This window comes from Camellia sinensis, chromosome 11 (assembly GCF_055761805.1).
Source record: "Camellia sinensis isolate YWXY chromosome 11, ASM5576180v1, whole genome shotgun sequence".
Lineage (NCBI taxonomy): Eukaryota > Viridiplantae > Streptophyta > Magnoliopsida > Ericales > Theaceae > Camellia > Camellia sinensis.
In genome coordinates this window covers 107,824,667-107,841,340 of record NC_138971.1, presented here as the reverse complement: position 1 = coordinate 107,841,340, position 16,674 = coordinate 107,824,667, and the positions used below count along the sequence as shown (strand labels likewise).

At 32.4% G+C, this 16,674-nt stretch overlaps 2 protein-coding genes across 2 annotated transcripts; one reads left to right on the top strand and one right to left on the bottom strand.

Annotated features, from left to right (window-relative positions):
• The first annotated feature begins 298 nt into the window (after nt 1-298).
• On the top strand, nt 299-10,762 carry LOC114266969 (uncharacterized). Its single transcript, XM_028207954.2, has 4 exons — nt 299-1,190; nt 8,275-8,967; nt 9,189-9,477; nt 10,329-10,762. The coding sequence occupies exons 1-4, from the start codon at nt 573-575 to the stop codon at nt 10,343-10,345; spliced, it is 1,617 nt and encodes a 538-aa protein (XP_028063755.2). The 5' UTR covers nt 299-572; the 3' UTR covers nt 10,346-10,762.
• A 3,087-nt stretch (nt 10,763-13,849) lies between these two features.
• Nucleotides 13,850-16,265, bottom strand: CRR28 (Tetratricopeptide repeat (TPR)-like superfamily protein). Its single transcript, XM_028207955.2, has one exon. The coding sequence runs from the start codon at nt 15,833-15,835 to the stop codon at nt 14,000-14,002; it is 1,836 nt and encodes a 611-aa protein (XP_028063756.2). The 5' UTR covers nt 15,836-16,265; the 3' UTR covers nt 13,850-13,999.
• Nucleotides 16,266-16,674: the final 409 nt, after the last annotated feature.

Sequence of the window (16,674 nt, the reverse complement as noted above, 5' to 3'; positions counted from 1 at the left end):
AATCATCTTAACGAGTAAAGTTGTTATCTTTTACCATAACAACAAATATAATAGCCCACTTGAGTTGGTGCAAAATATTGTCCAAATTTGATAGCGAATTATTGAAAAAAAAAAATAAAAAAATCCAGGCATGTCAATTCCTTGGCCTCACAACAAATAAGACAAGGTTTGGCACTTTGCACGCTCTTTCAACGCGTGAGCATTACCTTTCAACCTAGTTTTAGAAGCATACCACCTGGAAGTTTCATTTTCACAAGAAATTATACATCTGCGGACGACTTTTGCCGACTAAAAAAATTGTATAATCTTTAACAAATTAGACTTTGGTCCGTCCTCCCATGGACAATTTCTTTGACGTGTTCAATCTTCCACCTATGCATTTACCCGTAACCAAACATGAGGACCTACTTAAATTATATCAACAAATTAAACTACAAAAAACTTGTTTCTCCACTAAAATTCACAATTCTCTCCTCTCTATAGAGTTGAGAAAAACAAACACCACCAGACAAACACCCCTTTTTTTTTTTTTTATCTATTCTATAATCTCCTCCTACTAATCAATACTAGGTATGGAGTTTTTCAACAAAGCCAAAGCAGTTAAACTCCGATGCCACCACAACAAGTACCTAGTCGCCGATGACGATCAAGAAAAAGTGCGACAAAGCAAAAATGGCTCCTCACGAAAAGCCCGATGGGTAGTTGAATTCGTCCCCGACAACACCCAAGTCCTCCGACTCAAAAGTTGCCACGGCCGCTACCTCACCGCGACCAATCAACCGTTCCTCCTCGGCATGACTGGAAACAAAGTACTTCAGACTCAACCGGAGAACATGCGCGACATGTTCATCGATTGGAAGCCCGAAAAAGACGGGTTTCATCAGCTCAAGCTGAGGGCTTTTGGTGGAACATATTTACGGGCTAATGGTGGGTCGCCGCCGTGGAGGAACTCGATCACCCATGACAGTCCTTATACTAGTTCGACTAGTAAGTGGATTTTGTGGGACGTTGAGGTTGTGGAGATCCCCGAAAATGAGCCGTTGAACGATTATTTGTCGATGCTTTCGAGCTTTTCGTCGGTTTCTGATGATGTTTTGTCGGAAATTGGGTCGCCGGTGTCAATCCACTCGACTAATTCGCCGAGGTTATCAATTCATCGGACCTATTCTCCTAGGTTGTCTATGCAGAAGGTAAGTTTTTCTTCACTCGTTTTCATTAAATTTTCGATAAATTTCACATTTCACATTCAATCTGACCTTAACTTTTTAATTGTTACTGTGTCAAAAAGTTGACTAATCATGAAGAAATAAAAAGAAAAATGAAAAAGGGCACATCTTTTTTTTAGTGAATTTTATGTAGATTTATTCATAAATACTTAGTTGACCAACAATGAAAAAATAAAATAAAAAAAGAAAGAGGGCACATATTTTCTTAGTGAATTTTATTTAGATTTATTCATAAATCCTTAGTTGACTAACCATGAAAAAATAAAAAATAAATTTTTTTATAGATTTCTTCATAAATACTTTTGTTTTTAGGTTTATCATGATTATCTATAATGGAATTTTTTTGACTATAAATGTTAATAAAAAGATCATTGAAAAAAAAAAAAAAAACTCAAAAATTAAACCAAACATACTGGTACAAGGGTCAATTATTGATCAACTTTGTAAAGATGGATAGTGTTAGGCAACTTCCCATTTCCCATTGGCTTTAATAAGGTATTTGACGAGTAAAAATTGAGTCATGAATGTTTTTGCAAGTTCTTTCATTTCAGTTGCCAATTTTGACAACGGTAGTAGGCATTTTACCTATCTAAATATTACTATAAAGTATATATTTTATTTTGCCTATCAACTGTTTTATGTTTTTACTCCAACCATGCTCTTTATTTTAACTATTTATCTAAATACTATTAATTTTATAAAATGCCATGTCAACAACAAAGATGGAGGGAAATGATCTTAATGATTGAATACATTTTGCCTAGCGTTGAAGGCTAGCTACATGTAGCTAGTGAATATGAGTTGAGCCAAAATGCCTAATCATATGCCTAGTGCATTGGAATTGAAAAAAGTGAATCATACTAGGCATTTTAACTAACAAGTATCATATGCCTAGTGCATTGGAGATGCTCTTAGGGTAAGGTTATCGCTCGGTAGGCCTTTCGCTGTATTGGGCGAGGCCCATAACATGGTCCTTGAGACCCACTTCATGTGAGACACTGTGTTTAACTTTTGTGTTTCTAATATGAGTGCTTAACCACCATGTCAACCCCTTGAGATTGGTATAACTTTTTCAACTAATGTTGAAATTGAATGGTTTGGAATGATTTTTTAAGGGAATGTTGGGGGTGTTTCATAATCTAATCCAACACTTAAAACTGAATATATTAAGTGATAATCAATTAAATTCATTTGATAACCATAATTGATATCACTTAAAAATTTAAGTACCTCTTAAAATGTAAGCTAAAACTTAAAAAAAAAAAAAAAAATTATATGAAATTTACTTAAATCTAACTGAATTTATAAATATTAAACATTATTATCGATATACACTATTATAAACTCACTACCACCACCACCACTGTCGCCGCTGCTGCAGCCAACACCACTATTATCACCATCTTCATCACTATTTTCATTGTCACCACGCTCATTTTACTATCATTACCATCGTTACCGTTACCACCGCCACCATCAACACTATTGCTACCATCACTATCAACATTACCATCATACCATCACCACCACCAACACAATATAAAAATTGAAATATACAATTTGAAAATAATAAATTTTACATTTAATTTTATATATATCAAATAATTTATTTTAGTTTTACACTTAAATTTTTATCAAATAGCTTTTCAATTTGAAAAATTTAGTATTCAATACTTAGTTTTTATTTTTCAGTTTTATCAAACACCACATAGGTCTATGTTTGGTCAAAGTAAGAACCACTGATTACTCCATGGATTAAGATTCAAAAGAATCATATAGAACAAAACCAAACCACACCAAACCAAACCGTTTTCTATTTATATAATTTTCACATTTCTATTATTATTGAAAATTACATTTATAAAAACTGAGTTGAAAAATGTTTTGAAATTTTGAAGTGTGCTTGTGAATTTTTTAAAATATTTACCTAGTTACATAGAAATAATTTTTTTGGGCGAAATTCACTTTTGCCATTATTTTGTCTAAGAACATTTTATCCCCTATGATTCAAATATAAATAAAGAATTCTTTTACAATTTTCGAATGAAGTGCAAAGTTAACTCTGTTAACGGTAAAGATAAAATTACTTAAATACCCCTGTGTCATATTCTCTTTCTCTAATCTTTAATACATATAATTTTTTATTATCTTACTCATATATTTAATAAATTAAACCATAAATTAATTTAAACACCTAATTTATTACCCTAAAATTACATTGATCTAATTTTTAATTTTCATCCCTATTTCTTATTTAATAACATTTTAAATTAAATATATACATTTAACAAACTAAATCATTAAGTAACCTACACATCCTAACTTATTATCATAAATTAAATCATAAAAGTGTCTTAATCTGACTTTTAATTTTTTACATATAATAACATTTTAAATAAAACATATACATACATATTTTTTTATATTTGATTCAATTTTTTATTTTCACTTGTAATTTTTCTATTGTCACTCTCAATTTGGAAGAATGTGGCATATTTTTTGTTACTTTTAGCGTCAAAATTGACTCGAGTACTTGATTTTAAAACCATAAAGACTCTCTGCCTATATTTGAACCATGAAAGGTAAAGTGTAAAAGTTTTTTCTTTTTGAACGGAATAAAGTGCAAAAGTGAAGCCACATAAAGGTGATATGAATTTTGCCCAAATGAATTACATGATCCGTATAGTAATGAATTTTCTTGTCTAGAACCTTGGAGATAAACTGTGATTAGTTTCAATTCTATTTCAAACATTTCAACAGTTTGATTTGATATCTAAATTTCTGGAATAGTTAAAATTAGTTTAATTATTGACTCAATTCAAAATCAAACCAATTTTATTCGTGAACACCTCTGTAATATTACCGTATTCCACAAGAGGGGTGGCCCCCTCCTCATTGTCGAGCAAATTGAATCATAGAGAACAATGATATCGATTAGCACCCAAAATAAATAAATAAATAAATTAATGCGTAATTTAGATTCATTTAAAACAATTATTATACAAGAATTGAAATTTGGTCACACCATATTTTTTGAATAAATTTTTATGTATGAATAATGAGTCCCAAATTGGCTCACAAAAAAATCCCAATAGACAATGGGTTTGAATATTGGGAGAATAACTATTCATGGATATGGGGCATATTTTTACAAAAATGGTAAGAGTCTTTTATGACTCAAGTTTTTTTTTTTTTTTTTTTAAATATATTTTTTAATACACAAAAATTTACACTCATCTTTCAGTAAATATTTTTGATTTATTGTTGGCCTGTAATTGCCCCTGAATATTCAAAACATTAAAAATGGTTGGGAGACCACTAGCCACCATGTACTTAAAATAATCAAATAAATATTGAATCTGGTACAGGTCTTGTAACGATTAAAAAATATGTCTTCTTAATTTGATGAAAAAGAATTACGGATAAGATGACCAGAGACACCCAAACTGTCATGAGTCCAAAATTTACAAGGGAAAACATTGTTAGTGCCCGGCTGATGGTCGGCGGGAAGCACTCTGACGCTCAAATTAGTAGATAGAAATTGAGGTTCGATCAGTGGTAGACGCAAAAATTATGTCAAGAGGGGTTCAAATATATAATAAAAATTGACTATAAAATTTATTTTATCATATTTTTTGAAATGTTTTGCACGTATATTGTACTAAAATATTCATTTTTATGGGTATACAAATTGGAGAATTCTATCATAAACACACCCTCTACCATATGTACTCTTAAGAAAAATGATTTATACCCCCACTAGGGGTCGACCCCCAGTGAGGTGGAGGCCCATGATTGGGTGGAAAAAAACTGTTTTTTTTTTTTTGGTTGGCAGCCAGTGGGGGCGCGCCACCTCACTGGGGGTATAAGGCACAGCTCGTACTCTTAATTATACCATATTTTCTTTAATTATAATCAATTTTTTCTTTAATTATGACATTATTTTAGTTATGACTCATGAGATTTTAGTTATTTTTCCTGAGGTATGTGGTTATGACTTTTTTTTTTTTTTTTTTTTTGACTCAGAAAATATGAAGTCATGTCATTTTTTTTTTTCTTTTAATCATAAGGTACATATGATACAGACCTTTGAAGAGTATGTACCATATTCTTTCCCGTACAAATTAAACATCATTCTTAAATTTGCAAATAATATTTTCATTCAATAGACATTGAAAAAAAAAAAAAAAAAAAAAAGAAGCATCAAAATAGGATTATAAATTTCATTTATACTTTATACAAAACATAAGATCAATATATATATATATATATAGGAGAGGTTTCTCTCAGGTCCATTGTGTAAATTCGAGCATACTGTTGGACCTGTGGGACATACCACTAGTTATGTTTTGATGATCTAAATCGTTCAATGTGTAGAGTTCGTGAGTACTTTATCCCTACAAAAAATCACGTTGATCGGATATCGGTGACCCCTTAATCACAATATATTTTTGTTAACAATTTATTTTTAAAATCATATTTATCAATGACAAAAATGTACTCCAATAAAGGGGCTACCGATATTCAATTAACGTGATTTTTTACAAGCATGAAATACTCGACGAGCTGTACATATTGAATAATTTGAATCATTGAAACGAGACTTATGATGGACCCGTGGGGTCCAACAATAAGCTCAAGTCTACATAGTGGACTGGAGAAATGCCTCTCCATATATATATATATATATATGAGTACGTTTCACATTGATTATAATCACATTAGGTGGTAACTAATACTAATTAAAGTCATCATCGAAAGTCATTTTGATCATAACCAAAACCACAACAATCAATCATAATGACCTATAACCGAACATCACAATAATTCATAACTAACATATATGATATATATTATGCATTAAATTGACAAAGTTAAGACTTAGGTGAAACGGCTAAGTTTTTACAACTTAAAAATCTAATAACAAATATAAATATACTAGTTGAGCATATACAGATGGATGCAGGGCGATGGCTCTCCCTATCCACCCGTGCATCCGCCATTGGATCCAACATAGACGGCTACCTAACCTAGTCCAAGGGGGCAACCTTTTAAAAAGACATTAAAAAAAAAATTCAGGCCTCGTTTGGGAACATGCTATTTTAGTAATTTTTTAATTTTTTGACTAAAATGTGATGTAAAAAAAATTAGTATGTTTGGGATGACTTTTTGATTTTTTACCAAAAAATATGCAAAAAGTAGAGAGAAAATAGAATCTTTGACTTTTTGGTATGAGTTGTTGACTTTTTAATTTTTTTAGTGAATTTTTAACTTTTTGACTAAAAAGCCACTTGCGAAACGAGGCCTCAGTCTCAAATCAAGACTACCTTTAGCATTGCTCTAATAGGCAGAGAAGAGACCACCATTAAAATAATAATAAGAAGAAGCAACCATGGGTTCAATTTTCATTCATAATCAATAAGTTTGATTGTGGTAATTTCATATCCATGCATGTTCATGAAAATCAAAATTTTTTGGATTAGAACCACCGAAACTTCCTCCTGCTCCTTCGCCCATGCTACCATTTTTTATTATTATTATTATTATTATTATTATTATTATTATTTTGTTGCCCTTTTTTGACGTACCATTGAACATGAAATTTTAATTTATTCATAGCGGTTTCTATGAAATGCATGTGGAATTCATGCATCTTTTTAGTTCATGCTTAAGTCCCCAAATTAAAGTTTGTCTCGAAGTTTGCAAATGTCAAAAACCCAGGTTTATCCAAACTACGCCGCCTTCATCTCTGGACAAAAAAGGCCCGTGAGTGGTTTTGACAATACTATAGTTGTTTAGATAAATTACAACAAACTCTACCAATTTAATTTAATTACATTTTTTTTTTGTTTTGGTAGTGTTGTATAGACAAATGCATAATCAAGGATAAAATATACATTTAATTAAGAAACATAACATTATTTTTTATTCGTATTAAAGCAACTCCAATACTAATAAACATTTGATCAATCAAAATCTTGACTTTTTAATTTTTACCAAATGAAACTTGATATTAAATTTTAAAAATTAGAGTGTAAATATATCATAATTTATTGAATTTTTGTATTTTTCTTAAAATTTAAAGATTACAGTTTGACAAGTGATTGTTTTAATAAAAAATTCTCTAAAAAAAAAATAACAATTTCTTGTTTCATTCACTCTATCTGTTTACACGTTTGTTAGTAAAACATCAAAAAATTCTTTCTAAACGTATCTTAATTTTTTTTGTCATCACAATTTTTAGCCAAAAAGCTAATAGATTGTTCTAATTTATCCTACTTGTATTCGATCACACATCTAAAAGGAAAATATTATTATAATATTTTAATCAATGGACCAAATAAGGAAAATGTGATTTTTTTGGGCAGCAATGTTAGGTATCATGAAAAATTTTTCATGAAAATAATCATAAAAGTTTTGTGACTCTTAGATTACTCTTAGAATAAAATACCACACACTAATCAAGGTAATTCAAAGATCATAATTCTTTCACGATCATTTTCATAAAATTTTTCAAAAATGCTAGAGGCCTCAAAAATTTTACCAAAAGTTTTACTAAATGTCTCACATGGGTGTGAGACCCACATGGGACCCACATTGTGTGGGTCCCATACCGACATTTGGTAAAATTTTTGATAGAATATTTAAGATCTCTAGCATTACTCTATTTTTTCATGATCTCTAATTTTTTTCTTTTTTGGGTCTGCTAAAACCGTGTGTCATAAATGCCAGTAACCTATCAAATGTGGTGGCGCTGACTCAACACAATCATCTTTTTTTGTACCTCCTCTCCTCTTCCTTCACCAGTCATATCTTTTGCGAAAACATTGAAAATCAGTCAACCATTCTTATTGTTACTTTATAATAAAAATATCTATATAAGAATCCAACAATTTTGACCTTCCTTGTCTCAAACTATAACTTGCACGTCTCTCTAACTAGTTCTCTCAACAATACTTGCACTCAAAACCAACCAAAATTCTGTTTCAATCTCAATTTCATCAGATTCTATTTTGTTTTTAAATTGAATTGCAAAATTTGTATTCAGAGCAGCACAATGGATATGTTCACGAACGCAAAGGCGGTGCGGCTACAGAGCATCCATAACAAGTTCCTCCATGCAGAAGACGACGAAGAGACCGTAACCCAAGACCGCAATGGTTCCTCCAAGAGCGCCCGCTGGACGGTCGAATTCGTCTCTTCCGACAACAACAACATTATCCGCCTTAAAAGCTGCTATGGAAAGTACCTGACAGCATCCAACCACCCCTTCCTGCTCGGCATGACGGGCCACAAAGTCCTCCAAACCCTTCCTTCCTCTGGTGCCCGCCTCGACTCCTCGGTCGAGTGGGAACCAATCAGTGAAGGAAGCCGTGTGAAGCTCAAGACTCGGTATGGGAACTTTCTCAGGGCCAATGGTGGGATGCCACCGTGGCGAAACACCGTTACACATGACATACCACATCGGTCTGCAACACAGGATTGGATTCTGTGGGATGTTCATATTGTTGAAATACTTGTCCAATCTTCCCATCACAAGCCTCCCGTTCAGATTCAGTCACTGCAACATTCAGACTCATTTGCCGCGGACTTTGAATCGAGCTCGCCTACTACTTATCCTCCCACTCCGATCCCCATTCAATCACTGCAATATTCAGACTCTTTCGCCGTGGACTCTGACTCGAACTCACCTGCTACTTATTACTCCACTGAGTCTCGCAGTTTTGGACGACAAGAAGAGGTTTCAATCTCTAACTCAAAACTCATGTTGAATTGTGGTATTTAATTTTTAAACTATTAATTTCATTTATTTACTTCATAGGATTTAATGAGAAACATTTTTGTATTTGAATTTTTAGTTTAAAAATGAAAAGAAAAAATGACTACAGTTTAGAAGATAAAAATTAAACCATAATCTTTTTGTGATTCAGACTTTGCATTTGTTTGTTTGCTTGCTTGTAGTGGAGTGAATCTTCTCCACGGCCTACGGCGGTGGTGGATGGTCGGACAATATATTACCAAGTTGCGGACGAGTATGGCAATGTTGATGACAGGTTGGAGGAGTTTTGTATTACATTTAGCGGAAATGCGGTTGGTGAGCTGATTCAGAAACTAGAGGAAGAGACTGGGCTTGATGACATTATTGTGTGCTCTCGAAATCCTTTGAACCGAAAGCTTTACCCTCTTCGCTTGCAGCTTCCTCCCAACAATGCCACCATGCATGTTGTTGTAATTGAATCTTCATCAAAAGGTCAGATTCTTCTTTTTTGATTTTTAGACATTTTAATGTAGTTGTTCATGTTATTTGGTTCAGTAATCAATTGTTTGTTGTGGCTTTGACATTGATGCTATTTTACATGAAAAGTTAATCATTTTGTTATGTCCAAATGCATGCCTTATTCACAACAGTTATATAAGTTTTGTCCGAATTTAATTTGGGTCGACAAGTTTTAACTCAATTTCAAATCAAATTTAAAATTATACTGTCCAAGATCTTAAACTTTTATGAGTTGGACTCAGTTGTTCGGATAAGACCCACTCAAGTTACACAACTAATTTTGTGCCTTTTGGGATATACGTGCTCATCTTTGTTGTAATAATCGTTCTTTTTTGTTTACTTATTTGGTCATTTTTGTAGCAGTCTTTTAAAAAATTGAAATGTCACATGATAATGTTTGACATGTGAACACTACTGTTTGTGCTGTGTCGGTGTCTAGTACAAACACGACACTCATTTTGTAGTTGACGTGTTTCCTAAGCCGCTACTAATGCAACGGTTGAGAAGAACCATTAATGAGGAAATGCTTGACATGTTTTCTTCCGCAAAGGGATCCTTTGTCCCTAAATTTTCTTGTCGCTCTAACTCCAAACATTCACATCTATTGAATTATGTCTTGAGATTATGACACCTCAATATTTTCAATGATATAGTGGTTATGAATATTTTGGGAGACATGAAACAGAGAGATTTGGGGGCAAGAGAAACCCACGCCATTTTGTTTTTTGCATCTTTGATTACATGCTATGCTGTGCTTTCTATTATATTGAACATACTTCTCCACAAATTTCTTACTTACCTTTGCCCTTTTGTTTCTATATCAGGGGCAAGAGAATTCTGAAATGTTTCAGCAGACAGACATCGCAGTTTTGATTTATGATTACATAGACATATACATACACATACATTCTGCTTGGGCATGTCCTCGTGTTTTTGAAAAAAACAATTACGAATAAGTTTGAGAAGCTTTGTTGATGAGAATAAAAAATAAAATAAATAAAAACATTCTAGCAATCTCATCTGTAGAAGAAGAAGCATAGCTCTTGTGCTGTGGATAACAATAGGAAATCTTCTCTACTTGATTTTTGACATTTCTTGGGGGACCTGCCTGTCATTTGTGTTAACTGATTTTGTTGTACAGTTCCCATATGCAATTTTTGTCATTCTTTGATATGTTGATTTTGATGGCTTGTCTTGCTTGCTATATTTTTTGTAAATTTTTCACAGCATGTTGTGAAATTTTATGATTTTGGTTCAATGGCTGTATCTAGTTGATATTGTTAAATTTTTCGTTTTCACTTTTTTGCTTTTGTTTTGCATGTTTTCGAAAACAAAAACAATGAAAAGTTCGAAAACAATCATGGTTTTCGTGTTTGTGTGAAAAATAATTGTTGTTGCAAAATTTCAAAACAATTGTTTTCTTGAAAGTGGGTTAATTTTTGAGGGGATATTTGGTCAAAAGTCCATCATAATAAAATTTTAATGCATCAAGGACAAAACTCCCTCATAATAAAATTTTAATAAAACAAGGACAAATATAAAAAAATCCCCTTCATAATAAAATTTTATGAGGACAAATATAAAATTTTATTTGTCCTTGTGCGAAAAATAATTGTTGTTGCAAAATTTCAAAACAATTGTTTTCTTGAAAGTGGGTTATTTCTTGAGGGGATATTTGGTCAAAATCCTATCATAATAAAATTTTAATGCATCAAGGACAAAACCCCCTCATAATAAAATTTTAATGAAACAAGGATAAATATAAAAAAAGTTTTTCTTGAAAAGTCCAACAAATATCACTATTATCAAAATATTAAACTTTAAAATAATATAACTTTTGATGTAGCTGTCGATTTTTGATAAAATTAATATTTTTAGAATTCTCTTATCAAGATCTATCAAATAAGATCTATGTTGACCATGAAATTCTTTTTTAAAAAAAAAAATTTACCGTTGAAATTGATGTAAACAGTAATAGTAACATGTTACTCTGTTTGACAATTACTCTATTTGACAGTAACATGTTACTCTGTTTGACAGTAATATATTATTCTGGTTCACAGTAACATGTTACTTTGACAATATTGTCCAAGAAAGAAAAAAAAAAAGAAGATATTTTATTTTGTTCTTACTCTATTATGTGTTTCCTTCTTAAGGGGTTTATATATATAAAAAATAAAAAATAAAAAATAAAAAAAAAATTTGGTTGCCCTTCTCATCAAACAAGGGTCCAATGAAGGAGTTTTGACTAAATTTTTTTTTTTTTTAAACCAACAATAGTTTGTCAAACATTTTTTTTAAAAAGCGAATACAATTGGTCCACATATCTGGTTATCAACTGGTCGTTAATTTCAAAATTAGTCGAGTTACGCATGAACTGACCTAGATACCCAATTATTAAAATAAATAAATGAATGAATGAATGATGAAGGTATAAATGGTCACAACCTTTTAATTTAACCATAACGACTTGCGTATATTTTTTTGAAAAAAAAATAATTAATACACAAATGGACAAACCCATACTTGTATTGATTTGGTTTTGGATAGCAGTAATGCACACGCAAGTGATTCAAAGTCACTTTGCGTAGATTTTCACTCATCCACAAAACATGGATGCCCTTAAGGTGGGAATCGATGTTCGAAGTCACTTTGAGTAGATTCTCACTCATCCACAAAACTTGGATGCCCTTTAAAACACCACAATTTGAAAACAGATAGGGCGAGTTAAACCGGGACTTATGAAGGAGACAAGTGAATCAACATATTATTCAACATTGGTATATCGTGTGGAACCTATGTGCATGCTCACTAAATACCAAGGAGTTTGACAACGATATATAGCATTAAATATTCGTAACTACAGGTGTTTGGCAAGGCTTTTTTGATTAAAATTTATAAAAAGGTAAAATAAACTAAAATCGTCAATAAGACAAAATGTCACATTAAACTCATAAACATTACACTTTTTCTCTCACAAATATCACATTTAAGTACAAAAAAATATAACTATCTTTCTAAATACAAATTTTAACCTCTTAAAATCGGTAAAAACTAAAATAGCCTACTAAAATAGTAACTTTCCAAACACTCACAAAATGATGCTACGGCGTATTTTGGAAACTCGAATTTTTAGTCAAAAAGTAAAAGAATAATACAAAAAATTAAAAAGTAGTTAGATGTAAAACTCTTACTTTCGTAAATGATTTTTTTATCAAAAATTAAAAAGTCATCTCCTAATGACTCTTTAAATGAGGCTTGTTAGCTATTATTATCATATTTTAGTCACTCAAATATTTTAGCTATTACAATAGCTATTTTAACAAAATTCTTTAATACTAACTACATTTGAAGAGTTTTAAGAGACTCTTTAGATAGTTTGTGTATATATCAATAGATAAAATAAAGAGTAGTGTTGGAATATATAGATAAAAAAGAAATTAAATCTTTTTTTTTTTTTTTTATAAATATTTTGGCTAATAAAAAATGAAGAGTATGATTGGAGTTGCTCTAAAAAATTAATTCTCAAAATAGGCCTAATTTACAACAAAATTGCCCACAAATTTTTATGCCCTCTCTCACATTATCAGGAAAACATTCTAGCAAGTGAATAACTAGTTAGATCTATTTGTTTTGACACTTCCAAAAATAGTTTTTGAGTTTTCAATTATATATATTTATAAAGTTAAATTTATTAATAATTTAATCAAAATTTTTTTTTTTCTTTTTAGATCTACTTAATTTAGATACACTTAAAAGGTGCAAAATTTGTAAAGGAAAAAAAAAATTATATAAAATTCACTAAATACTAAAAATTACAAAAATTCAATATATTTTCATATTTTTTTGAACTTATTGAATTTTTTAAACATATATTCACATATTTTACTTATTAAGTACATTATGATTAAATCCATCTAAAAAAAAAAATTTATTAAAACATTAAAATAGTTCACTAAAACCAAAAAAATATAGATTAAAAACTATTTTTGCAAAACTCCAAACCAAACAAATTTCCAGCGTAGATAAGAACGGAAGGGAAAAAAAAAAAAAAACTAGCTTCTACATGGACATATTAGTTCAAAGTAAGAGATGAAGGGGCGGATTTATATGGAGGACTTGTTTATGGCTAATAGTTCTTAAAAGGTAGAGAAATTCATCCAATCCAACATCAAAGAGCTTTTGAATAATAATTGGCACCAAAAAGCAAATATTGACTTTTTTCACTGCTAAAACCGAGAGCTTATGAAGTGAAACCAAACAAAAAGACTTGCAGCTTATAATTGAATAAACAGACATTATAAAGCAAGAAGCAAAAACTTATATGTAAAAGCAAACTAAGGCATTTGTATCAAACTTGGAACATACATGTAAAATACCTTCATTTGAAAAAATTCTGTTTACAAATTTTACCATGAAAACAGTTTTCATTTCTACAGTGGCATTGGATGAAATTGATAAAGTTATGCTTGAATAAACAAAAAGCAAAAAACTGTTACCAGTAATCCATGCACGAGCATGATCCATCTTTGAAGTGATGGAATCGAGCACGATCTCTAACAATAATCTCCACATCATAGATACTCGAGATTAATTTGGTCACATTGTGACAGTCATTGCAGACCCGAAGGTTTTTAAATACACGGATAGGCACCCCTGGTTTTGTGTTTAAAAGCCCAAAAGCTATGGCAAGTCTCTCACTGTGCAGCCTCAACGAATTCTTTTTTCCACGATCAAGCTCATCAACCAGAGTTGCTTGTGAAAAGTCAGGTATATAACAACCTGTGGATTCAATTTTTTCCTCAATCTCATCCAAAAACTGGTATATTTCTTTTGTTTGAGGATGAGATGTGTCTCCAGCAAAGAATTCATAAGCAACACCGTCTATCTCTATTGAACTACATCCAGGCTCTTTTGTTACACCCTTATCGGTCATCAATTTTCTGACCAGACCAACCTCATTCCACTTACTAGCATATCCGTAGACCCTAGACAAGAGCACATAAACGCCACTACAAACACCCCCCTCCGACTCAATTAATTGTTTGGCAACTTCTTCACTAAGCTGAACGCCTGCATTTTTCTTGCAACAAGCATCAAGAAGACTCCGCCATATGACCACATCAGGTTTAATGGGCATGTTTGAAACAAGGTCTAATGCTTCGTCAATAAAGCCAGCACGAGCAAGGAGATCAACCAAGCAACCATAGTGCTCTAACACAGGTTCAATCATGTAATCCCTTATCATTGCATTGAAATACTTACGACCTTCGGCAACCATGCCTCTATGGTTACACGCACTTAAAACACCAACAAACGTGACAGAATTGGGCATGAGATCTTCATCAACCATTCGGGTAAAATATTCTAATGCTGCCTCAGCTTGCCCGTGCATTGCGAGTCCTAAAATCATCGAATTCCATGAAGTTACATCGCGTTTCTGCATCCTCTCAAAAACCTGCTTAGCAATATCTAACGACCCACATTTGCAATACATGTCGACTAACGAAGAGTTCATCAAAACATCATCAGATATATCACTGTCACACTTTCTCAAAACATAAGCATGAACCCACAACCCCAAAGACAAAGCACCCAAACCAGCACACGCATTTACAACACTCTGCAGCGAATACCCATCTGGTTCAAACAAGCTCTGCATTTCAACAAATAATTTCAATGCATTCTCAAACTCACCTAACTGGACAAGTGCTTCAATCATCACATTCCACGAAACCACACTTCTTTCAGGCATTTTATCAAACACATGGCGAGCACTATCCAAACACCCACAAGTCCCATAGAAGTGAATCAAACTGTTGTTTACATAAACATCTGAATGAAACCCAAGTTTGAAAAGTTGGGCATGAATTTGTTTCCCTTGGGATAAGGCAAAGAGGTAAGCACAAGCCTTGAGAACAAAAGGAAAGGTGTGTTTGTCAGGCACAACACTACCATCATTCAACATATCAAGGTAAGTAAGGATGGCTTGTTGTTTGAAGGCATTGCTATGAGCACAAGCTCTGATGAGGGTGTTCCAGATGAAGGAATTGCGGTTGTGAATTTGGTGGAAGAGTCGAAAAGCGTAGTGGAGATCGTAGGAGGTTGAGGAGAGAAGGATTCGACTGAAGAGAAAGAGGGTGTGAGAGTGGTGGGTGGTGCGGAGGGTTTGGGCGTGGATTTGTTTGAGGTGAGAGAAGGAGGTGCATTGGGTCAAGTAGTCAAGAAGACGATTGTGATGGTTTAAGTAGTTGTTGTTGTTGTTGTTGTTGTTGTTGAGAGAGAAGAGAGTATGCGAAGGAAGGCATGGTGTGACTGATGATAGAAGCATGGCAGCAGAGTTTTGTTTTGGGACCTAAAATATGTTTTATCTCCTCTGGCCTCTTCTCTCTTCTCTCTTGTCTCTAAAAATAAATGTTTCCTTGTCTAATCCACATCTCCAAGTTCAGAAAACAAGCTCCATAAGCATCCCACCTCCGTGTCACCTCACGGCCTGTTCGACCCTACCCGGGCAGCGGAGTTCACAGTTGAGACCCCTCCTAGTGATGGCTTCGCTTTACTTTACCATAACATTTCTTGACAGTGAAATTCATCTCCTCCTTGCTCCATGTTGGAAATGGGGTCGGATTTGACCCGACTCATAATTTATGAAGCGTCGACATAGATTATTGATAATTCACGTATAAGATAATTAAGAGATTATCTTTTAGGTGTTTGAGTTTTTGTAAGAAATTATAACCCCACCTCTATCAGAGAATCTTTATATATTTAATATATAAAACATACTATGTATTATTATTATTATTGTGGGAGTTCACCTAAAAAATCTCTCCAGAATTTTTCTATGTTTTTCCCTTTTAGGTTATCATTGTAGAACCTTAGAATTTGGATGGTGGATAATATATCTAATAACTTCTCAATTGACGATGAGAAGTTTTCCAAACAAGGCTCGTAACCCAAATATCTGATCCAAACCGTTTTCGTTCTGCATAATTTCCATCCCCAACCCTTCCATTTGAACTAACCATAATTAAGGATTCCAAACTTACTTTCCATTTGAACCAACCAAAATTATGTATTCCAAACTAACTTGATTCGAGATTGTTTGAGAGGTGTTAGATTAATATATTTTTTGACTTTTTATATATAAAAAAAATGTGAAATGTGAGT

What these genes read in the sequence shown, in the direction of transcription:
- CRR28 (XM_028207955.2), bottom strand. Translation starts at nt 15,835, where the DNA reads ATGCTTCTATCATCAGTCACACCATGCCTTCCTTCGCATACTCTCTTC.
- LOC114266969 (XM_028207954.2), top strand. Translation starts at nt 573, where the DNA reads ATGGAGTTTTTCAACAAAGCCAAAGCAGTTAAACTCCGATGCCACCAC. An exon ending in CTAGGTTGTCTATGCAGAAG is followed by an intron (nt 1,191 to 8,274) that starts GTAAGTTTTTCT and finishes ATTTGTATTCAG; the next exon opens with AGCAGCACAATGGATATGTT. An exon ending in GTTTTGGACGACAAGAAGAG is followed by an intron (nt 8,968 to 9,188) that starts GTTTCAATCTCT and finishes GCTTGCTTGTAG; the next exon opens with TGGAGTGAATCTTCTCCACG.